The sequence below is a fragment of the Mytilus galloprovincialis genome, chromosome 7 (genome assembly GCF_965363235.1).
Source record: "Mytilus galloprovincialis chromosome 7, xbMytGall1.hap1.1, whole genome shotgun sequence".
Lineage (NCBI taxonomy): Eukaryota > Metazoa > Mollusca > Bivalvia > Mytilida > Mytilidae > Mytilus > Mytilus galloprovincialis.
In genome coordinates this window covers 96040842-96066208 of record NC_134844.1, presented here as the reverse complement: position 1 = coordinate 96066208, position 25367 = coordinate 96040842, and the positions used below count along the sequence as shown (strand labels likewise).

Sequence of the window (25367 nt, the reverse complement as noted above, 5' to 3'; positions counted from 1 at the left end):
TGGGCAGGCAGGGTCATCATACACAGTGGTCCCTGGATATCCTAGTGGTGATTTAAACCAAGTTTGTTTAAATTTGACAGTTGTTTCAGGGGAGAATTTTGTAAAATTTATCTAACGAGAAATGCAAAGTCATGAAAAAGTTGTGAAGTTGTTTTGCTGTTGCGCAACCCCCCCCCCCCCCCAGCTCCCCCTTTGCCAAAAAAAACCAAAAAGGTAATAAAAAATTATCATATAAGGGCAATCTATCCTATTAATGATTTCTGCAAAATTCAGTTGATTGTGCAAGGGTTGTATAGCCATCTGAGGTCGTTAGAAACTCTCTTTTGTTGTTGCAGATAGATCTTGACCTGATAAACAATTTTACCACATGTCAGATTTGCTCTAAATGCTTTGGTTTTTGAGTGATAAGCCAAAAACTGCATTTTACCCCTATGTTCTATTTTTAGCCATGGCGGCCATCTTGGTTGGTTGGCCAGGTCACCGGACACAATTTTTAAACTAGATATCCAAATGATGATTGTGGCCAAGTTTGGTTTAATTTGGCCCATTAGTTTCAAAGAAGATTATTGTAAAAGATAACTAAGATTTACGAAAAATGGTTAAAAATTGACTATAAAGGGCAATAACTCCTAAAGGGGTCAACAGACCATTTTGGTCCTGCTGACTTATTTGTAGATCTTACTTTGCTGAACATTTTTGCTGTATACAGTTTATCTCTATCTATAATAATATTCAAGATAATAACCAAAAACTGCAAAATTTCCTTAAAATTACAAATTCAGGGGCAGCAACCTATCAACGGGTTGTCCAATTCATTTAAAAATTTTAGGGCAGATAGATCTTGACCTGACAAACCATTTTACTCCATGTCAGATTTGCTCTAAATGCTTTGGTTTTTGAGTGATAAGCCAAAAGCTGCATTTTACCCCTATGTTCTATTTTTAGCCATGGCGGCCATCTTGGTTGGTTGGCCGGGTCACCGGACACAATTTTAAGCTAGATACCCCAATGATAATTGTGGCCAAGTTTGGTTTAATTTGGCCCAGTAGTTTCAGAGGAAAAGATTTTTGTAAAAGATAACTAAGATTTACGAAAAATGGTTAAAAATTGACTATAAAGAGTAATAACTTCTTCGGGCCAGGTGAGCTAAAAAAGAATTATCCATCCATCGGGTCTTTACATGTTAAGTCCGTGAAAGAGGTAAGATGGGTTTTAGAATGATTTTAATTTCAACAATACTGATAAATAATAGGCACTTTACTGAATGATATTTTCTGATTTATCTCGATATCATATGCATGATATGCAAGTGTCTCAAATAGTACTGTATAAAGACATTTATGCAGACGGAAGTAAAACTTCTGAATATGTCAATCATGTAATGAACACTTTTACTGTATTACCTGCTGGGGTTGGTATCATATGCTGCCCAGGAAAACACAATACATCAGGAACCTGTTCATGTAATCCTTTGCTTCCATCAAATACAACCAGAAACAAAGCTCTGTAAGTCATGAAGGTCTGGTGTGTTGTATAATAGACATACTGTCCACCAAAGTCCCAGAAGATGAGTCTTCCAACTTTCATTTTGTATTTTCCACTTTTCAGGACTTTTTTCATTTGCTTTCTGATTTCATCTTTAGTCATCTTTGCTTTCATTTTCTGTTTCAGCTGATGTCTTGATAGAGGTACAATGGAGGACGACTTAGGTGATAACGTCAGGGCTGCTGGAGTTTGGTTGGAGAGATCACCTGATGTGTTTGATGGGAGAGGCCATGACATAGCTTGTGACTGCTGTTGAAGACCTGGATTATTCATGTCATCATATTTACTTCTAGAAGGACTAATATCTGATGCTTGTGGTTGGTCTAACTTTTTGCTTGGATTGGGTTCCTCTTCTTCTCTTGATGTCATTAATACCTTATTGTATACACCGTGAATTGCATTATGAGTTCCTGTATGAAAAAACCAACACCATTGTATAGAATTACAAGAAGATGTAAATATATGATGTGCTAGCCAATTACATTGAGACAAAAATGAAACTAAAAACAAGGATACACATGCTAAAATGTTTTCACTGCTCCACTAACCACGATGGATGATTTGGTGTTGACAGTCTTCAAAATAAGGCTAACACCAAAAATCAATCCAAGACGCAAAACCGTGTAACAAATCTCTGGCTTGTATTTACATAACTTATACATATTTCTGATACAAAAATCATAATAAAAAAAACCCAATCCCCTCCCACTCCAAAAAACAAACAATAAAACAACTAGTAAAATCAAAGTATGTAAAGAATATAGAACTATGTGTTCCGCCTGTAGCGTCTGTGTTTATTGAAATATTGTTTAACCAGATGCTCTGCAGGGCACAGCTTTATACGACCGCAGAGTTGTAACCCTGAACATTGGGGCAAGTATGGACACAACATTCAAGCTTGATACAGCTCTGAATTTGGATTGTGATTAAATAGTTGACACAACACAGGTTTCTTACACATAATGAATGTAGTCTAAAACATGAAATTAAAGGTGTTTAAATTATAAATTGGACATTACCTATTATGGTCAAATATCCAAAATCTAAATACATTGTTAGATTCAGCATATCAAAGAACCCCAAGAATTCAATTTTGGACCATGTAAACCTCAATGTGGACCAATTTGATAACGGGGCCCAAACATCAAAAATCTAATTACATGGTTAGATTAAGCATATATCAAAGAACCCCATATATACAATTTTTGTTGAAATCAAACAAAGATTAATTTTGGACCTCAATTTGGACCAACTTGAAAACTTGGCCTATAATCAAAAATCTAAATACATGTTTAGATTCAGCATATCAAAGAACCCCAAGGATTCATTTTTCTTTATATCAAAAAAAGTTTAATTTTGGACCACGATTTGGACCAACTTGAAAACTGGACCCATAATAAAAAATCTAAGTACATTTTAAGATTCAGCATACCAAAGAACCCCAAGGATTCAATTTTTGTTGCAATCAAAGTTAAATTTTGGACCACGATTTGGATCAACTTGAAAAGTGGGCCAATAATAAAAAATCTAAGTACATGTTTAGATTCAGCATAGCAAAGAACCTCAAGAATTCAATTTTTGTTGAAATCAAACAAAGTTTAATTTTGGACCCTGATTTAGACCAACTTGAAAACTGGGCCAATAATCAAAAATCTAAGTACATGTTTAGATTCAGCATATCAAAGAACCCCAAGGATTCAATTTTTGTTAAAATCAAACTTAGTTTAATTTTGGACCCTTTGGACCGTCATGTAGACCAATTTGAAAACGGGACCAAAAATTAAGAATCTACATACACAGTTAGATTCGGCATATCAAAGAACCCCAATTATTCAATTTTTGATGAAATCAAACAAAGTTTAATTTTGGACCCTTTGGGCCCCTCATACCTAAACTGTTAGGACCAAAACTCTTTAAATCACTCCCAACTTTCCTTTTATGGTCATAAACCTTGTGTTAAATTTCATAGATTTCTATTTACATATACTAAAGTTATGGTGCGAAAACCAAGAAAAATGCTTATTTGGGCCCCTTTTAGGACCCTTATTCGTAAACTGTTTGGACCTCAACTCCCAAAATCAATCCCAACCTTTCTTTTGTGGTCATAAATCTCGGTCTATTTCTGAAATTTATTCTTACATACTTTTGATTTTTTAACCCTGTATGCTAACATTGCCTATGTAAATTTTAAAATTGTTTGTTTACACATTGAACGACAAATCTATGTGACATATAACATTTTCTGACATCAGACACACACATCAATGAATGTGATTGTAGATAGATGTTTTTGTGTTCTGTTAAATTGTTCCTTTTAAAATTGTTATACGATGATGACTGATGTACCCATATTTTGACTATTTTATTTATTGTGTCTGTTTAGTTAACGCATCAATGTAAAAAGCGCTATAAAACCAGGTTTAATCCACCGTACCAAGTCAGGAATATGACAGTTCTTGTCCATTCGTTTTTGATGCATTTTGTTATTTGATTTTGATTATGGACTTTCCGAATTGATTTTCCTCTAAGTTCAGTATTTTTGTGATTTTACTTTCTATTTACTCATACTAAAGTTATTGTGCGAAAAACAAAAAATAATGGTTATTTGGGTCCTTTTTTGGCCCCTAATTCCTAAACTGTTAGGACCAAAACTCCCCAAATCGATCCCAACCTTCCTTTTGTAGTCATAAACCTTGAGTTAACATTTCATAGATTTCTATTTACTTATTAAACTAAAGTTATAGTGCGAAAACCAAGAAAATGCCTATTTGGGCCCTTTTTGGCCCCTCATTCCTAAACTGTTGGAACCAAAACTCCCAAAATCAATCCAAACTTTCCATTGATGGTCATAAACCTTGTGTTAAAATTTCATAGATTTCTATTTACTTATACTTAAGTTTTAGCGCGAAAAACCTAATGTCTTTGGACGATGACGATGCCGACTACGACACCAACGTGATACCCATGTACAACCAACAATTTTGCAAGTTTTGCGGTCGTATAAAAAACTAAGTCCATTTATTGATAAAATACAGAAAAAAGAAGAAAAAAAAGAACCATGTGCTATTTCTTGATTCTGTGAAATTATGTCGTAATTGCCATTAATATAAAAAGTAAAGAATTGTTGTAAGCACGTTCACATACCTTTTGTCCTCATTTTGTCACTGGCAAACAGAATCTCATCAGATACTGATAACTTAAACAAAAGTAAGCTTATAATGTTTTTTTGTTGATTTTTACATCTACATATTACGTCCCCGTCAAATACAAAGTTTAATGGAATTTTACTATGCGATTTTAGAGGAGTTGTGGTGGCAATCTGTTGCAGGAGTATATTTAGGTCAAAATCCTAAGTTAAAAAGGGACTGATCTGTCGGAGAAAAAAATGTATCATAATTTGCTGTTGATATGACCATCTACATAGTATTATATAACTATTATCTACAAAGTTTTATGAATTCATGTTTTGTGGTTTCAGATGAGTTGCAATGACAAGAACAGGAAGGAAAGACAAACTAATGACCTAAAAAGGGTAAAAAATTGAGACCATTTTATCAGAGACAAAGTGAAATTCTTCAAATAAAGGGGAAATGTGTCCATGGCACATGGAAGGTGACCCCGTTTCCATATAATGTTATAAATGGACATAACTAAAAAACGGTAGAAGTGACGCTACCCAAATTTGAAATTGATCAGCTCTGTAGCTTGATCAGTATTTTAAGGTTATAAGCATAGTGCATAAGTTACGTAACATTTGGTTGAGGCAAACTAAAGTTAGAGAATGGAAACAAAAAAAATCAGGAATTTTTACATTCGTTAAGGGCATAACTGTAAAAATCAAAAGAGTTGCCACCAACATTCAATCTTAATCTCCATGATCTGTGTTATGTGGTAATACACATTGCGTGTAAAAGAGGGACGAAAGATACCAAAGGGACAGTCAAAATCATAAATCTAAAAAGTAAGTGTAAGTTTCATAACATTTAAGTGAGGCAAACTAAATTAAAAGTACTTTAACTTATTTTGGATATACCTCTGAACTTCAAATAATCTACGGACGGACGAAAAGACGGACAACGCTTAATGCTCCCTCCAATGAGACAGGACAAAAACAAAACATTTTGTGTATTTCAACTCTTACCTGGATTTATAAGAACCCATTCTCTTGTCTGGACATCAATACCACATCGACCTTCAAGGAGAGAGATTCCATCTGTAGGATGTCTACCTTCGGGAATGACGTCCCCAACTAATAGCTTCACCAGAGTCGATTTTCCGACGGCGAACTGGCCAGTTACCATACAGCGCATGTCATACGATTCGTAGGTACCTTCACCCGTTAAACGATTTAAACGATTTAGCATAGTAGACTGTTTTTTCCTCTTCATCATGTTATTGTATTCTGGAAAAAAAATGAATCTTTTGTACTTAAAATTAAATATTATAAAAAAAAACAACCGGTGTCAGGGGAAAAGAGGATAACATAAATGGGGAATATGTCCATGGAACATAGACAATGCCCTTGCTCATATTAAAGTTAACATAAAGGAACATAACACAAGAATGGTAAAAGTTACGCTTCCCAATTCTTACCTGATGTGAATTTTGTGGTAATAAGATTCATTACATTTGATTGAGGCAAACTATAGTTATAGAACAATATAACCAATTTCGGACATACGTACGGACTGACGGACAAACACGACGGTAAAACTAAATGCCTCTCTACTCCGTCGGGGTCATTAAAACGATATATTGCATTACAATGTACAAATACACAAATGGGCAATACAACTGATCACATCAACATCAATCAATTATAAATAGAATATTGACAGGTATTACCTAAAAAGGTATAAAATGTATTTGCGGTAATAAGTATTGTGCATCAGTTTCATACCATTTGTTTTAAACCAACTAAAGTTATAGAACGATATCACCAGTTTCGGACATACGTACGTATCGACCGACAAAAAAGGGTAAAACTAAATGCCTCTCTACTACGACGGGGTAATTAAAACATACATTGCATTACAATGTACAAATACGTAAATGGACAATACAACTGATCACATAAACTTAAACCAATTATAAATAGAATATTGACAGGCATTACATACAAAGGTATAAGTTGTCAAATTCCTGTTATCAAGTTTGATTTTTATCATTATCAAACGTATATCCAAATTGCAAAAAAGTCTAAACGAACCATAAATAATACATGGACTCGTTACACTGTACCAGCATTGTGTCCATATTTAAGACTATATGTCTTAAAATTATCTAACAACCACAAGAAGAATATAAATAGAGACAACAGTAGTATATCGCTGTTCAAAGTTATTAATCGATTGAGCGAAAACAAATCCAGGTTACAAACTGAAACCGAGGGAAACATATCAAATATAATAGGAAAACAAAGGAACAACTAAAGTGCAACAAACGCCAACAAACAAAGAAACAAACAACTGCCATATTCCAGACTTGGTACAATATATTTAAAAGTAATGGTGGGTTGAAAGTAACTATTTATTTGTATACGTCTCTCAATTTGAATGTAATAAAATAATAAAATGATAAAATGTATAAAACAATTATGTAGTCAATGCTTCTTTTCATAACTCTGCAACATTTAACATGTTTAACATGATAAAACATTGCAAATTTCACCAAAAATTAATATTTCCAAAGGGTATAACTCTTTAAAAATAGGTGATCAGTGCTGCTTTTGTAACTCTTCCAAAACATTGGTGATAAAAACTAATAGTATAAGTTTCTTACTAATCTGGCAAGAATTGTACACAAGAGAGTGCTAACGATGCAATTCTCCCTATAATCGATGTTTCTAAGGGGCAGAACTCTTTCAAGTCATTACGGCTAGAAATCAATGATATAAGTTTCATACGAATCTGACAAGAACTGTACACGTAAGAGCACTAGCGAGGCAATTTTCAATATAATTCATGTATCAAAGAGGCATAACTATTTTACAGATAATTGATCGGCACTGTATTTTTCGAATTCTTTCAAGACATTGCTGATATAAACCATTGATATGTTCATAAAAATCTGGCAAGAACAGTAAACGTGAAAGAGGGACAGACTGACATAACGTGGGACAACATTTAATTGTAGATATGCACATCTACATTAAGTCATTATCATCTACAGTTTATGCAATTCTACTATGCAGTTTCAGAGAAGCCTACTTACAAAAGGTTTAACTCCTAAAAACAAAATGCTTTGCTGAGCGCAGCCTGATACGACCGCAGAGGTCGAACATTGAACAGTTAGGGCAATTGTGAACACAAAATTAAAGCTTGATACTGTCAGAGGATTGTGATCAAATTTCTATTTTCACCTATTGTGTCTGTTTGGTTTGTTCACACATTGTTGTCAATATAGATTTAATGCGACTGACAAACAAGTGAGAAGTTAAGCTAGCTATAAAACCAGGTTCAATCCACCATGTTCCTACAGAAATCAGGAATTTGACCCCAAAACCAATTACTCTCAATTTATTGTCAATTTGCAAACCTATAATCTATATCCTTATTATTTACAAAATAATTCATTATGGATGATTTCAGAGGAGGTGAGCTGCAAATATTCTGCAGTAGTATCTGACTGTAAAAATTATAAATTCAAAGAGGAATAACTATTTGAAAAGCATTGAATCGTATTTGTCTATCGTTATGCACATGGAAATTAGTATCTACAAAGTGTCATAGAATTATTATAATTAAAATTGTTGTTTAGTTCAAATTAAGAGAATTTTCGTTGGAAAACTGTAACAGTAGTATACAATGGCTAAATCTACGTGCATAGGGGCAACTACTTCAAAAAACATTTAATAATAGTTTCCTGTCGATATGCACATCTATAAAGTATGTCCGTATTTTCGAAAACGTTTGATGAAATTCTTATAAAATTAAGAATGGAAAAAGGGAATGTGTCAAAGAGACAACAACCCGACCAAAGAGCAGATAACAGCCAAAGGTCACAAATGGGTCTTCAATGCAGCGAGCAAATCCCGCTACCAGAGGCGTGGATCGGATGGCCCCTAAACAAAAATGTATAATAGTTCAGTGATAACGGACGTCATACTAAACTCCAAAATATATAAAAGAAACTAAAATTAAAAAGCATACAAGACTAACAAAGGCCAGGCGCTCCTGATTTGATATTTGAGTATGGTTAAGAGTAGTTATAATACATTGTTGCAGCAGTAAATGGTGGCCAAATTGTTTTGTCAAAGGGTCATATCTTCTTAAAACAAGTTAAATCATTATTTCTGGTCGAAATGCACATCTACATAGTATGACCTTCTTATAAACAAAGTTTCATGAAATTCTGTTGTGCAGTTTCAGAGGCGTTGCGAAGACAAGAATAGGACTGACAGACGGGTCAAAAACATTATATCCTATCGCAAATTAGTTCTTATCATTATGAATTAAAATAGATTATTACAATAATTTACTTGGTTATTCGATTTTGATAAATACCCATAGTAAATACATATTTCTGACAGTTTTCCTATCTATTGTTAGTCCTCCATCAAACAACAAATCACTACCATGATATAGCTTGGTGTGCTGAAAGTGATGTTAAACACTACCATCAATCAATCAACAAGGTACTGCTATAAATAAGGGAATGTGGCAGTCAGTTTTCTCAAATGAATTGTTTTACATAAGTCATTTCAGGGCTTTTGATAGCTTACTATACGATATTTGTTTTGTTCATTGTTAAAAGTTGTACGGTGACAATTGTTGTTAATATCTACGTCATATTGTCTCTGATGGAGATTATAGGATAATGTTTGAGTTTTCCAAAGCATGTGTGTCCACTACTCTCTCTTTCAAAACTAGATGAAAAACGAATTTGATACAAACACTAATAGTAAGTTTTCAGATATCCAAGTATATATAGAAGAAATAATAGATATTATTCAGATATTAAATCCAAACAAGGCATCTGGTCCTGATGTGATCAGTCATAAGATGCTAAAGCTATGTCCAGAAAAAGAGGGACGAAATATTCCAAAGGGATAGTCAAACTCATAAATCAAAATAAACTGACAACACCATGGCTAAAAACGAAAAAGACAAACAGACAAACAATAGTACACATGACACAACATACAAAACTTAAGAATAAACAACACGAACCCAAACTTAGGGTGATCTCAGGTGCTCCGGAAGGGTAAGCAAATCCTGCTCCACATGTGGCACCCGTCGTGTTGCTTATGTGATAACAAATCCGGTAAATAGTCTAATTCGGAGGGCACATTCATGAAAGGGAAGGGGATTGTAGTTACGACGTAAGGAACATATCCGATATCATTTGTGAAACGGTTATTCCATAACGGTCAACCAACTCGTGATGGCGTCCGTAAAATTTACGAAGGGATGATTTCAACTTCACCATTTGGAACTCTTGGTTTAATAGCTTCCTTGTGAGCAGCAACCCTCTATCAAGAAAATCATGATAGGAAATGCAAGCACGGGAATATCGTATCAATTGGGAGATATATACCCCATATGCAGGTGCTGCTGGAATTTTGCTACTTAGAAATGGAAAGTTCACAATTGGAAAGCTGAAATCATCTCTTTTGTCGTAAAGTTTTGTTTTCAACCGACCCTCATTGTCAATTTCTAGACGTAAGTCAAGATATGAGGCCGACTAAACTGTATCTTTCGATGGGATAGATGCGTTCCACATAGTCACCACATTTTGAATTATTTAGTGAAAGAACATCATCTATATAGCGAAAAGTAGAGTTAAAGGATATTGCTAACTTCCTATCTTTCTTCCTAAGAAGTTCCTGCATGAAGTCAGCCTCATAATAATAATAAAGAAACAATTCGGCAAGAAGAGGGGCACAGTCTGTTGAAAAACATGTAACACAGGTAACAGTTCCGCTCCAAATTATATTTAATAAATCCTTAAGAGAGGGTATATACCCAACTATCTGGAAGATAGCAAATCTGATACCCATTTTCAAAAAGGGAGATTCATCTTTGCCATCAAATTATAGACCGATATCCTTAATTAGTTGTGTCGGAAAAGTTATGAAAATGTTGTGTTTAAGCACTTATACAATCATTTAAAAGATAATAAATTAATTTATGAGTATCAATCAGGATTTCACCCTAAAAATTCAACTGTCCATCAACTCTTAGAAATATATAACTGCATATTAAACTCCTTGGAAAAAAAGATATAAATTGTTGTGTATTCTGTGACTTCTCTAAAGCTTTCAACAAAGTTTGGCATAGGAGCCTTATATGTAAAATGAAAGCTTATGGTATTGACGGAAACGTATTGGATTGGTTGCAGGAATACAGAAACTCGTCTTCTTCCTTCTGTAATGTTTCAGCTGGTGTTCCCCAGGGATCAGTTCTTGGTCGACTTCTATTTGTCTTATATATCAATGATATTGTTGATAAGCTTACTTCACTGTGTCGGCTATTTGCTGACGACACATCATTCAATTATTTTGGTATCGGAGAACAGATTAAATCTGTTAGTGTTCGCGATCTGAAAGAGCTGGATGTTCGGTCTTCTAAATGGCAAATGTCATTTAATTCAGATAAAAATTATGATTTTTTCAAATATTGAGACTCCAGACCATAGCTTTTCCTTAAATAGTAAAAATATACCTTTAATATGTTTAAGTACATCTGGGAGTTAATTTCAGTAGTGACGCAAAATGGAACAATCATTATTACTGAAAGTATAATTACAAGAGTAAAGAAACACTTAAATGTTTTACATAAACTTGAATACCGATTATCTCGAAAAAATTTAGAAAAACTGTACTTAGTTTGTATTCGACCCATTTTTAATATGCCACAGAAGTGTGGGATAGTTGTGGAATAAGCTACTCAAATAAATTAGAAAATTTGCAGTTTGAAGCCGCAAGATTAGTAACAGGCCTACCAATATTTACAAAAACTGAAACTTTATATTCTGAGGTTGGCTAGGGATCTCTTTTTGAAAGAAGGAGAAGAAGAAAATTACAGATGTTTTATAACATGGACCAAAAGCATGCACCAGAGTACCTATGTAATATTTGTGTACAAAGTACAACCAGCTATCCGTTGCGAAAAGTTCATGATATTATTGTTCCATTTTGTAGACTTTCCCTTACTGCTGATTCGTGTATTCCCTCTACAATACGTGAATGGAATAAAATTGATCCAAAAATTCGCAATGTGGACTCAATTTCTAAATTTAAGAAAAAATTAAAAAACGATAGTCTATTATGCAAAATTGAAACGTTTTATTTATACGGCCCAAGAAAATTACATATCTTAACGAAATTGCGATGTTCCGCTTCATCCTTAAACAATGACCTATTTAGAGCTAATATTATAATAACATTAACGGTATCAATATTCCTGCTACAGATGCGCATAAATGTTCCTTCTTGCCATTGTGGGTCCGATATTGAGGATGTCTACCATTACTTCTTCGTTTGTCCAAAATTCAAATTATGTAGAAAGACCTTATTCAATAACTTTAACTGGCTATCTGAAAATTTGTTTTAGATACAAAATTATTAATTTGTGGACACTTGGAACTGGCTACAAAAACTAATAATCATTATTCATTTCATTAAATTCTTTTATAACAAAGACTGTTTTCCTTGTTACATTTCGACCTAAGAATAGCACCTCTGAAAGGAATTAGCATACAGTGGTTGCTTCTTATTTATCATAATGTAATTTTATCATTCGGACTCGACTGAGGGATGGGAGAGAGAGAATATATTTTTTAACAAGAATAAAATGCACAACATAGACCACTTAGGTTTCATTAAGAATACACGTCAGTTTATCTGCATAAAGAAATGAGGCAAAAGCATGCATCTTAAACAAATAAACAAATATATGATCTTCCATTCCAAACAGGCATTCAGGTTCACGATTGCATTTTTTTTAAAAAGCAACTTGTACTATAATGTTTGCCACAAATACAAATAAGAAGCTCCACCATGAGAGCATGCTTTACTCTTATGCGTATTAGAATTGTTTCAAAATTAAGTACGAATATTTAAACAGCATTTCATCAGAAGCACACAAAATGGCTCTGTCGAAAAAATGCATGTAACAATACTTATCAAAGGTACCAGAATTATAAGAATTGCAAAAAATATGACCGTAAAATGTCTGAAATGACAAACTAGAAAATTCAAAAATCAAAGAGAGTCTGCATCCACAATTCTTACCAGCGTAAATGTTGTAGTCATTTGATCCAAGCATAAAACATTTAAAAAAAAGTGCATTTTATATATATATGTAATAATAAAAGTTCCAAAACTTTCGAATGACGTTTTTTAATTAAACATTGTTTTATGGTCACTTATTCCAACAATTATACAAAGTTTACAATAAATCAATTAAAACAAAACTCAAGCTTTGGTTCAACATGGGAAACATTTACTTAAATCTGACAAATTAAATTTTGTTTATCATATTCATGGAACAACGACTCAGAAAATAAAAAAAAATCGAAGAGAAGCTTACATTTATCAATCCCAAAAATAATATAAAATTTTGAAAAGATCAATCAAACCATACTGGAGAATCTTTTTATTTTTTATACTTCATTTTCAAAGGTTTGCAGAAAGTTGTGTTCTTTATATGCGACGTCATCAGGCATGGTTGCATTTTTCATGACATCTCAATAGGAGATTTAGAAGAAATCAAGTAAATTTGACGTCATAATTAAATGTTGACCAATCATTTGCAAAGAACAGTTATTTAACTAGCGACAAGAACAACTTTTTTTCACAATTGATCGGGAAATGAGAAAATAGTGAAAAAAATAGAAAAAGTCCTGTAAATCTGAAACCTCAAATCCATCAAATTCTTAATTCGAAAAGGAGCTTTCTTCTGTATGTCACAATGGTGTGTTAAAATAACATGATAATTGATAAAACCAAATTTGAGGTATCATATGAAGTATTTATGGACAGATGGATTGAGACAAACGAACAAACAATGTTGTACCATAATTTGTCTTCGAGGTTAATAAAATATGGGTAAACAATTGACATTTAAGGGTATTAACTCTTATAAAGAAAGATCTGACGATTTTGCTATGTTGACTTATAATAAAATCTAGTAAAGCTAATAATGTTTTGCTATTTCAAGTTCTTTTATACCTATCATAGCTTACATTGTAATAAAATGGCGTATCATCACTTAATTATTACCCCGAAAACTGAAAAATAAACAATGAATGCCACGTCAGCTTCAGTCAAATTCGTCTTACACTTATTCGTCATAAGGTAACTAATATTAAGGGCTGATTTTTGTAAAAGTTAACAGTGAAAGATGACGGACGCGAAGTGATGAGAGAATCTCACTTAGCCTTTCAGTCGGATGAGTTAACAATGTTTACAGTAAAGTGCTTAGGTTGCATGATCTATATAACGTATTGGTTTCATTTTTACGGCACTGTGTCGATACATCTGCAGTTGGACTATCAGTCCAAGAGGTAAGGATATCATTAAGTCAGTAGTCAGTATTCCGGTACTGACAAGATTTTTAACATACCTTTCTAAAATGTTCTGTTAATTAATTTTGAGATTGTAAGAATCTAAAAACTCCCTCAGGCAAAGTTGACCTCAGATGGATTTCGATATGTGTTGTTTTCATTTTCTAAAGCACTTTTGGTGGACTATCAGTCCCCGAGGATATTATTAGGCCAGTAGTCAGTACTTCACTTCATCATTGTTATGATTATAACAAACCTTCCTAAAATTGTCCGTTAATAATTTTTGAAATTGTTAGAAACTTTAGTTTCAACTCCCTTAAGCAGAGTTGACCTTATATGGATTTGGCTATTTTTAAGATCTATCATTAAATCTGGATTAGTACTAGATTATGTCTTATAATGTTTGAAGTTTCTATATAATTATTATAATTATGCAGATGATAGGCAAATATGCAAAAAAAAAATCGTCCGTCAAGGGCAATCAATCCAATAAGGAGTTGACTAACGATTTCCATCATGTTAACTTATTTATAGTAGTTTTATCAATAACACATCGAAATATAAAAAAAAAAAATACTGTTTAAAATTTGGCTGCAGAAACTGTATTATGATCAGAGACAGAAGTCCAGTTCAAGTTTCATAAATTTCCCTGAAGGTATGACAAATTTATCAAAGGGGCATTAGCTAAGAGATAAAATAAAAAAAAAATATGATATTGGTCAATCATTAATGAAAGAGAAATTTCGTCAAAATAAGCTAAGAAACATCACTGAAGAATTAATTCTTGCAAGTGAATAATTCAACATCATTGGATCCGTATTCATGTGACCTTAATCCCTTAGCTAGAGATAGGTTACGCAGGAATAAGGCGTACTCAATTATTAAAAGGAAAAACATGTGACCATTGAAATCATAGAAGGGTAAACCATTTGATTGACTGGTTTAATCCACAAAAACTCATTATTATACAGATAAAATTATGATAAACATATATTTTAACCTATACCATAAAATCAGACAGACTGAGACAAATCCAACTGCAAGAGTTTGCTATCTTCTTATATCTATATTTTTGTTTATATCGGTTTATATTTACCGTCCACAGTCTTCGGAGGTCACGACCAGGACCATTGCTAAGTAGATTGGGTCTAGAGTTAAATGCACACGAAATAATGCTACATATTATTGAACCCATGCCTTTTAAATTGTTTATTTTAGACTTTTTATAATTTAGATATACGTTTAAGTATGTTATAAATCAAATATGAGAATTTGGATCAAATCAGTGAACATGAATTTGACAACCAATGAAGACTGATTGTGCATATTTTTCTGGTATTTTTTTTGCAATGTTTTCGGGGGTTTATAAGTCAGTCAAAGCTAATTGGTTGTTAAAATACCTCTTCACAGTTTCCTGTTGCTCAAATTATGAAAATCGAGTAGGAAGAGACAGCTTAAGGTAACAAACAGAAATTGAGGGAACTCTATGAACTTTAAACGAAGCAAGACCTGGTGCGTCGATGTGGTAGGCATCTCCTGCTATGCATACATCACATTTAATATAAAACATTCGAAAATAGGACTCAATCAATAAATAACAGATCAGAGGACTATATATTCACAAAAAAAATTCGCTACCAAATAAAAACACAGGCACATCGTAAACCAGTCAACCAATGATGACTGTAAAACTACGGTAGTGTTAATTTCAGTCTGTTGTTCTCCGATTGCTGTGTTAGAGCAGTTTTTGGCAACAGTCTTAACAAAGATGTATAAAATTAAGGAACTTTTTTGAGTATTACATGACAGCTTCTAATGTATCTGAGGGAGAACAGACAAGGACATTACTGTTATATTTCAATAGTCAGGGAGCACAAGATGTTTTTGAAATATTTAACAATACAGGAGATCAGTTTGAAGAAGCCATGGCAAAATTCGACCAATATTAGATTTCGAAAAATATGTCAATCTGTAGAAAGGCACTTGTTTAGTAAATGTAAATAAAGATTGAAAAACAATCAAATGAAGTCTGTATATTGCACGAGCATAACATATTTACGGTAATAATTTCACTTTTTTTTCATTTACATTCTGTTGCATTTTTTTTAATTGGCCAAACATATCAGTGAAAGAAATTTAATGTTGACATCCGTATCTGGTGCAGAAAAATTAGTACAAAAGATGTTTAAACAGATGCAGTTCAGTGCAAGATCTGCCATTAACACTAAATTCTTAAATTAACAAAAAAGCATAGCATAAATACAACTCATTTCAGGATTTCTGATTTGGGACAGCACAAGCATATACAAAATGTATGGATTTTTTAAGTGTATTGATATCTCAACCTTCAACCTTCTTTTATTCACGATTAGAAGTTTAACAAAGCAGACATACAAAAACGTAATAGCAATACTAGTACAGGAAAACACTTTGTTCTTATACATGTATAACGGTATAATAGACAAGAATACTGGCAGATAATAACTAGACTTACCTTCTGGAGTCTCTAACATGACAGTCTACAAAAGAATAAACAATCTGATATTACATAACAAGTCATAAACTTGGTGTGTCCACGGTCAAATGTTAAGCCATTAAGACGAGAAAATCAATAGTCTGATATCGAGCAATCAATAATCGAAGTACAAATATATCAGACAGCAACCAAAACAATGGGTGAAGTACAGGCTTCAGACTTGGAACATGCACATACATGTACATAAAGTGGTGGTTAAACAGGTTTGTGAGTGCTCAATCCCCCTAAACTTGAGACAGTGGTGCAACAACACAACTCAATAACATATCAGTTTGAAAATATCTAACGCATCAGTTTGAAATGGACGAAAAGTGATGACAAAAACTGTTTTGGCCCTTCAGGACAGGTGAGCTAAAAACCATGAAAAAATGTAAACATGACTATACACAATACTAGATATGGACAATGCCCCCAACTCCCTTTTCTGATCTACCACATGCACGAGTATAGTTCCACATATTTTAGATTTGACAAACAGTGATGTTGGCATACAACTTGAAATTGTTACGCTGTCTGCTAGACACAAATGATGCCTCCCCCTGACCATAGGAAATTATAAATTTAACACTATGTATGATGATGTAACTGTAGGAGGAGATAGCCAGACAAACCATGATCTCTATATGCAGCTAGTACCAAAAACATGACTAAGTCCAACTACCTGTCATTCTCAGAATATTTGAAAACAAGAATGTGTCCAGAGTACACGAATGCCCCACTCGCACTATCATTTTCCATGTTCAGTGGACCGTGAAATTGGGGTAAAAACTCTAATTTGGCATTAAAATTAGAAAGATCATATCCTAGGGAACATGTGTACTAAGTTTGAAGTCGATTGGACTTCAACTTCATCAAAAACTACCTTGACCAAAAACTTTAACCTGGAGCGGGACAGACGGACGAACGTACAGACGGATGGACGGACGAACGGACGAACGGACGCACAGACCAGAAAACATAATGCCCCTCTACTATCGTAGGTGGGGCATAAAAATCTAAATCCTGTGGCCATGCACACCTTTATTATGTTTATGAACATCCTACAAAATATTAAAGTTGTAACTCCAAAACTTTAGGAGGAGATAGCCGGACGAACAATGTATCCTAATCTGGACATATGAACGGACCAACAGACGGACGGACAGACAGACAGGGGTAAATTAATATGCTCCCTCGACATTTTGTCGCTGGGGCATAAAAACAATCAAAACAACATCTTTAAAATCTTTTACAAACCACAAAAAAGTCTATTTACATTATAAGGGTTGAGCATCTTCTTCTTGTTAATACTGTTATATTTGATTAGCATACAAATAAATCACAAAGGACAAGATTCATGTATTCATAGGACAAGGTATGATAAGGGGCAATGTTGCCTAATGACCACACAAAAGTACTTTTTTATCCAATGTTATCCATAAAAAAAATGAATTTCATACAACTCATATTAAGTCGACTCCTATACTGATATATTAAGAAACAATGTTTGCATGAAAAATCATATTGATTTTGTATCTAAATAATCCGTCAAAACAACCCGAGTTTTCCTTAGCAACGCATAGTTAGTTTTAAGTTAACAATTGAAGAACATTTAAAAAGATGTTTAGTATCACTGAGTGTAATTTTTAAGCTTGAAACGTGGAACTAAAGGATATTTATGAGTACCTTTAGTGCAGGAGTGCAATTCTAATATAATTCTTATATCAGTGTTTCCATGGTTGCACATGAATGTATCCATGATATAATATCTTACTCAGCAACCATCGCAAATCAGGTTTCAATTAATTTCTTTTTTTTCTTCGCCCAAAGATTGAACAATTTAACTTAGATAAATGGAGAATGTGTCCATTGGCATAGGGACTCAGTTTCCCGGCTAACATATAAAGTTATACAGAGACATGATATCTCAAGAACTTTAAAAGTGACGCTACTAAAATTTGAACTTAAACTGAGTTTTGTGGCAATAATCATTGTATATGCATTTCATAACATTGAATTGAGATAAACTCAAGTTAGAAGTCGTAAATAACAGCATTTTTTTCATTTGTAGGTGTAATACCACCGTTGATTTTCTCCTATTAGTCTTTGTTAAATTTGCACTTTTAAAAAAAAATGTGTAGAATTTATCTTTGTTTCAACATGTTCAAATAAAGAAATACTTGGCATGCATGAGTAAAGTTTAATCCTATCCAGTACTATAGAAAAAAATTCACATAACATGTCATTGTATATAAAAAAATAACCATCATTGGAAGTTAACCAATCAAATTTCTCCCCTTATTTTATCTGTGTACAAGGTTTAGTCACCATGTAACCTCAAAATTGCAAAATTTTCTATAGATATCCCAAATAAAAAATAATGGTGTTTTGAAATACCCAAGACATATTTTCATGACACAGAAATGATTTTACTGCAATAAAATTTAGGATTAATTACCTACAACTGTCAAATTCAAGGGAATATTTTTTTCGACCTACTTTCGTATACAACCGGATGTGATGTACCATGATTTGGTGGTATTACACCTAAAGAAGACATGATTGTTCAATAAACTGCATGTTACTTTTTTCCTTTTTAATACTGGTTATTTCAAGCATTTCTGTCAAGATTTGTCATAATCATTTCAATAGTTTGAGAAAAAATCTAGTGTAATGAAAGATGACATCTACAGCGACTCGAGCAAAATGTCTTCGACAAATCCAAACCATGCCGCATCAAGATAGAATAAAGTGTGAACCAATAAATGATCATGAATATCTATTTTATCTACCTAAAAACAGTTGAATATGATACACAAGATGATTTTAAGAAGATAAATACCACTAATGGACCTCTTTGTCTTCTTTATAAGGTCTCTTTTGGTCAATTTATACCTCTTATTTCCTCAAAATTTCAACTTTCAGGCCAATAAATAAAAATTATGGGGTAACTTTCACTCATTTATGTTAGAAATGTTATAAAAAATGATTATTTGAAGCATTTTAACAGAATGAACAATCCATATAAAAGTTTACTGTCTCCAAGGAGGTTTCATTAAGTCCTTACGTAAAAATTAAATTTACGCCGTGTTCCAGAGAGGGACATCAAAGGCTTCTCTTTTAGTTAATAATTTGTCATTAAAGCATTAAAAATAATTTCATCTACTTATAACTATATATTTATTTTAGTATATCCTAGGAAAAAAAAATTCTATCATTGCAGAATATAAGAAATAAAGAGACCCCTCCCCCCCCAAAAAAAACCCCACTTAGTATGGCTTGTTCTGTCAACTGAATATTCATGGTAGAGTCCTATTTAAGACAAATTTCTCATAAAATGTGTTTTGGAGACTCAATCCACTCAGAACATTTCATATTTTGTAATATTTCACTTAAATAGCAAGAAATTTTAACACATGAGATTACTCACAAGGTAAAAGGTGCATGTACAGCTTCCCATAATAGGTGTAATACCACCATTGATTTTCTCCTATTAGTCTTTGTTAAATTTGCACTTTTCAAACAATTTGCAGAATTTATCTTTGTTTCAAATAAAGAAATACTTGGCATGAGTAAAGATTAATCCTATCCAGTACTATAGAAAACATTTCACATAACTTTTCATTGCATATAAGAAAATAAACATCATTGGAAGTTAACCAATCAAAGTTCTCCCCTTATTTTATCTGTGTACAAGGTTTAGTCACCATGTATCCTCAAGATTGCAAAATTTTCTATAGAAATCCCAAATAAAAAATAATGGTGTTTTGAAATACCCAAGACATATGTTTATGACACAGAAATGTTTTAACTGAAATAAAATGTGGGATTAATTACCTACAACTGTCAAATTCAAGGGAATATTTTTTTCGACCTACTTTCGTATACAACCGGATGTGACGTACCATGATTTGGTGGTATTACACCTCGTAAAGGAGCAAAACCCTAGAACAGAAAAAAGAAATCACCAAAGTTCATACTGGGTCTGTGTTTTGTGGTAATGAGCATTGTATATAAGTTTCATAACATTTTGTTGAAGCAAACTAAAGTTAGAGAACTGAAACGAACAACTTAGCAATTTTGCTTTTAGTACAGTGGCATAACTTTTGAACTGGAAAAGTGGCGCCATCAACTTTCAAACTCTATCTGTGTTTTGTGGTAATGAACAGTGTGTATAAGTTTTATATCATTTGGTAGAGACAAACTTAAGTTGGAATACGGAAACAAAAAATCAGCATTTTTTCCTTTTGTTAAGGAGCATAACTCTAGTATCAAGTGACGCCAGCAAAATCGAACTTGACCTGTGTTTTGTGGTGATAAGCATTGTGTATAAGTTTCTTAACATTTGGTTGATCGAGGCAAACTAAAGTTAGAGATTGGAAACCAATTTTGGAACGTACAGACGGACAGACCTATAATGTATGTATGTACGTATTTATAGACGGACAAGGGAACAACGTAATGCTCGCTCCGGTACTGAGAGGAAGTATGCATGATCTTTACTACATACGTGGAGCACAAAAAAATAGTTGAGAATTATAAGAGTAGAAATTATTGATGTGTAAACTTGGCTGCTTACTTTCAAAATTTACATAAACCTCCATTGTTTTCAAAACCTTTTAGTTGTAAAATAAATTTAATGCAGTAAAAAGTAGTACCATTCAAATTATTATTTAGAACATTGAGTAAATTGGTGCATACTGAACACTGTGATTGTTAAATTAATCTACATATTGATATTTTTCAACTGGGGCCGAGAGGATAGGGGCGATGACCTTGGGTTCTTTTACAGTTTTATTTTTAATCTAAGACAAAAGATGAATATATCATGAAAAAATAGAATAATAACATATCTATCCTGGGCAATCCGGAAAAATGATAGGAGTCTAGTGGTTTTAGTCATTTTGTTCAATGCATTTATTATAAAATGATAAATAAGAAGATGTGGTATGGTTGACAATGGGACAAATCTCCACTCAAAAATCCAAAATGACACAGAAATTAACAATCGTACGGCCTTCAACATGAGCAATAACAATGTCAAACGATTTAAACAATATAACCAACGGCCTAATATATGGAGACAAAAATTAACCAAAAACAAATATGTAACACATAAGCAAACAATAACCACTAAATTACAGGTGTCAGTTTCACAAAAAAACTTATGACTAAGAATGATCGTAAGTATACTGAATTGTTCATGACTCACGATCAATCTTACTCGTAAGTTTTTTTTTGAGAAACTGACTCCATGCTCCTGACTTGGGACAGGCACATACATAGAGAATGTGGCAGGTTAAACATGTTAGCGGGATCTGAAACCTCACCATAACCTTGGACAGTGGTGTAACAGTAAAACATAAGAACAAACTATTAAAGTCAGTTAAAAAAAGGCTAAGATCAATAAATATACAAATAAAGGGACGTGGCCGGGTACTTGTACATTCCAAAAACAAAAAGACACTGAATCTTTTTGTTCCTCATTATCTAACAGATACAAGGTGTGCTTCTCTTGAGTAAGGAAATGTCTTTTCTACATCCCTTGAGAAGATACACAAAATACAAGTTTAATATACATTATGTCTAAAATTAGAATGGACTTGATAGGAAATGTGTCAAAAAGACAATTTATTTCTTTTACAAAAAATAGTTATGTTATCCTTTTATCGATTAACAAGTGAAAAAAATAAAAAAAAACAGTCACAGAAAAGATAGTATTATATTTTTTTAACTGAAATTTTATCATGTTGTAATGTCAGCTTTTATTATGTACGTAACAGCTGTCTGATTAGCTTTTATACGAGAGTTAAGTTATATCATCAATTTTAAAATCCAAGCCTCGGCGAGTACTTTAAAATATATAATTTAACTAGACTAGTGAGATCGGATAAATCCGATAATCCATGTGTAACTATGTGAGAATCTGTTTCTCTAATGATTAAAAATAATAAATTTTCTTTTTATGTTAAACGAAAATCCCCTTCGTGTGCCTTTCACATTCCACGACAGGCCTCGACAATAACGCTTGTCTGATCGATAATTTTTAACTGGTTCTTTGTCAGGTACGTTCTAAAATGTAAAAGGTATACTATTCTCGGAAACCAGTCTAACTGATCCGAATCAATGATGCGCTTTGTAGATAAGGTAACTTTACAGGACAGTTCGTCACCTCGACAGGTTTAGCTGCAAGTTTAATAGACAGTTTGGCACCGTAGGAGATCTCTTTAGTAGTAATGATTGATAGACAGTTTGGCAAGGCAGGAGACATTTCTGGACCAAAACAAATCAGTACCTCATGTTGCTACCTTATTCTGTTCCTTATAATACATACCATACCAGTATTTTTTTCACAAAAATATTTTTTTTTATTTACCATAAAATTCACAAAATCATATTTGATCATAAGTAGAAAAAACAATACTTGCAATATAGTGACCTATAGTTGTAAATTTCTGTGTCATTTGGTCTCTTGATGAGAGTTGTCTCATTGGCAATCAGACCTTATCTTCTTTTTATTGATTGTATTTGAATACACATTTTTCGACTTAGAAAAATATAGGATGCAAATGAAATGTCAAATGAGTGTACAGTCCTATCAGATGGTGCCTCATGTGCAGAGTCTGATGAGACTAGCATTGATGAAAACTAGAACCTAAGTCCTGTGACATGACTAGATTCAGTTGTACCCTACTGGAGCACCTGAGATCACCCCTAGTTTTTTGTTGGGGTTCGAGTTGTTTATTCTTTGGTTTTCTGTGTTGTGTCTTGTGTGTTGTTGTTTGTTTGTCTTTTTCATTTTTGGCCATGGCGTTGTCAGTTTGTTTTGGATTTGTGGGTTTGGCTGTCCCTTTGGTATCTTTCGTCATCCTTTTTTTTGTAATTGACTCTCGGGACTGCGCATAATTTCACGCATGAATTGCAAAAGTATTTGTCGTAAATTCGACATAATTTTTCTAAATATTTTGATTGATTAGAAATGTTAAATCATTGTTGTTATGTGACTAAAAGAATATTTTCGTTATTATCCGTATTTTTTAAAGGATCAAAGTGACATTTCACCCATTTTCACCATTTTCTCGCCGAAATTTGGGTTTTAAGGCAAAATATTTTTTTTTGCTTATCGGTGACCTATGTTTTTTATTGGCTCATTCTTTGAAGCTATATTCCAGCTTTTCATATTGCAGTTTTGGACCAATTGTCATAGAACGTTTTTTTGATATTCCGATAAAAATATGTCAACACCTCCATTTTCCCTATCATTTCATTGAAAAATGGTCCATTTAACATACCTGTTTAAAAGTAATATTTTGAGCTTAAATGGTCCGTGACCCCCTATTTTTTTCGACCAATATAATTCATTTTGTTTAAAGAATAAAATAGCCAAAAATACGGCACTTCTGATAGAAACTTCGAATCGGCCCGAGCCACCTTAAGATGTAAAAAGGTTATTTTTAGTAAAAAAAATTTGGACAAGTAACAATTTCATTCGGACAAGTAAGTTTTGGTATGTACTTGTCCTACTGGACAAGTTGAAAAAAAAGTTATTGTAGAGGCCTGTCACCAATGTTGTCAATTTCATTAACACCTGTTAGCATATTTTGATTCATCCAGTTAGGTAGAAAGGTTATGACCCTTAAAATCATCCAATGATTTGTTGAGATCACCGGCAACCACACATGGATTAAATTTTTTTAAACAATGGGTTTGGAAAGGGATAAATTTCCATAGAATTAGAGAAACATTTAAATCAATCTTTTCATACACTGATAAATAATGCACATATTTTGCTTAAATAAAAGGAGATGTGATGTATCAACCAAGAAGACAGCAAGCCAACAAAACAAATACCAAAAAGATATCAAAACAGATGAGTACACAGTTTTCAAACATTTTTCTTTCACATATGCCAACATCTACATTAGGCAACAAATTGGAAGTGTCAACTTACATTGTTAACTGACAACACGTATCACATATGCCAACATCTACATTAGGCATCACGCTTGTAATTGTCAACTTACATTGTTAACTGACAACAAATACCACATAGACAACTAAAGGCAAATGTTTTATTGTAACTTCTTTGTACCAAGTTTGTTGTGACTCTAACAATCTGTGACATATTTGTGAATATCTCTTTTTTATTAAGAAAAACTATCTACCTTAAGGAAGTCCATCACTTCTTTCTTCCTCTTATTCTTTTCAGAATCATCATTATAGCTTTCCATTGTTACCAGATCATAAGGAGTCTGACCCTGAAATACAATCAAATAATCTTTCATCAATCAAACACATATACATCTTCCTTTATTTTATAAACTGTAAAACAATAAATAATAGCTAATTGTTGAATAAATTTTACCTGTCTATACTATTAAACGAGAAGACCTCATTTTGTGTGTCGCTTCTCTTCCTTCCACAATAAATTAATCATCATGCTTCTGTGTTCTTTAGGTAACATACATAGTCGCATTTGTCATCCATTCTTATGACTATTCAGATTGAGTTATTTTGGGAGAAAAAAAACGACAAAATAGGTGTCCGGATATTGTTTCTGTTATCAGACTAACTTTTAGTCATGGATAAGACTTCCGGTTTTAAACGTGCACAAGAAAACCAATGATAGATTACAAAAATGAAAAATAAATAAGCCAATCAGAGCGTTCTCCTTATCATGGTTTTTAGGTCGCAAGAACCACAACTATCATACCTCCTTAGAGACAATTATGTTTTCGCGTTTATCCACGTGTAAACTACGATTATATAACTATAATATACAGAGACTCTCTGTATT

General features: G+C 33.0%; 1 protein-coding gene across 1 annotated transcript in view; it reads right to left on the bottom strand.

Annotated features, from left to right (window-relative positions):
- The window catches only part of LOC143084335 (uncharacterized), a 56859-nt gene that overhangs the window by 28741 nt on the left and 2751 nt on the right, over positions 1-25367 (bottom strand). The window contains exons 3-6 of the mRNA XM_076260746.1: positions 24736-24828; positions 16550-16574; positions 5687-5947; positions 1404-1955 (exon numbers count right to left, since the gene is read on the bottom strand). Of these exons, the coding sequence (XP_076116861.1) occupies positions 1404-1955; positions 5687-5947; positions 16550-16574; positions 24736-24828 (931 nt within the window). The remainder of the gene's footprint in view (positions 1-1403; positions 1956-5686; positions 5948-16549; positions 16575-24735; positions 24829-25367) is intronic.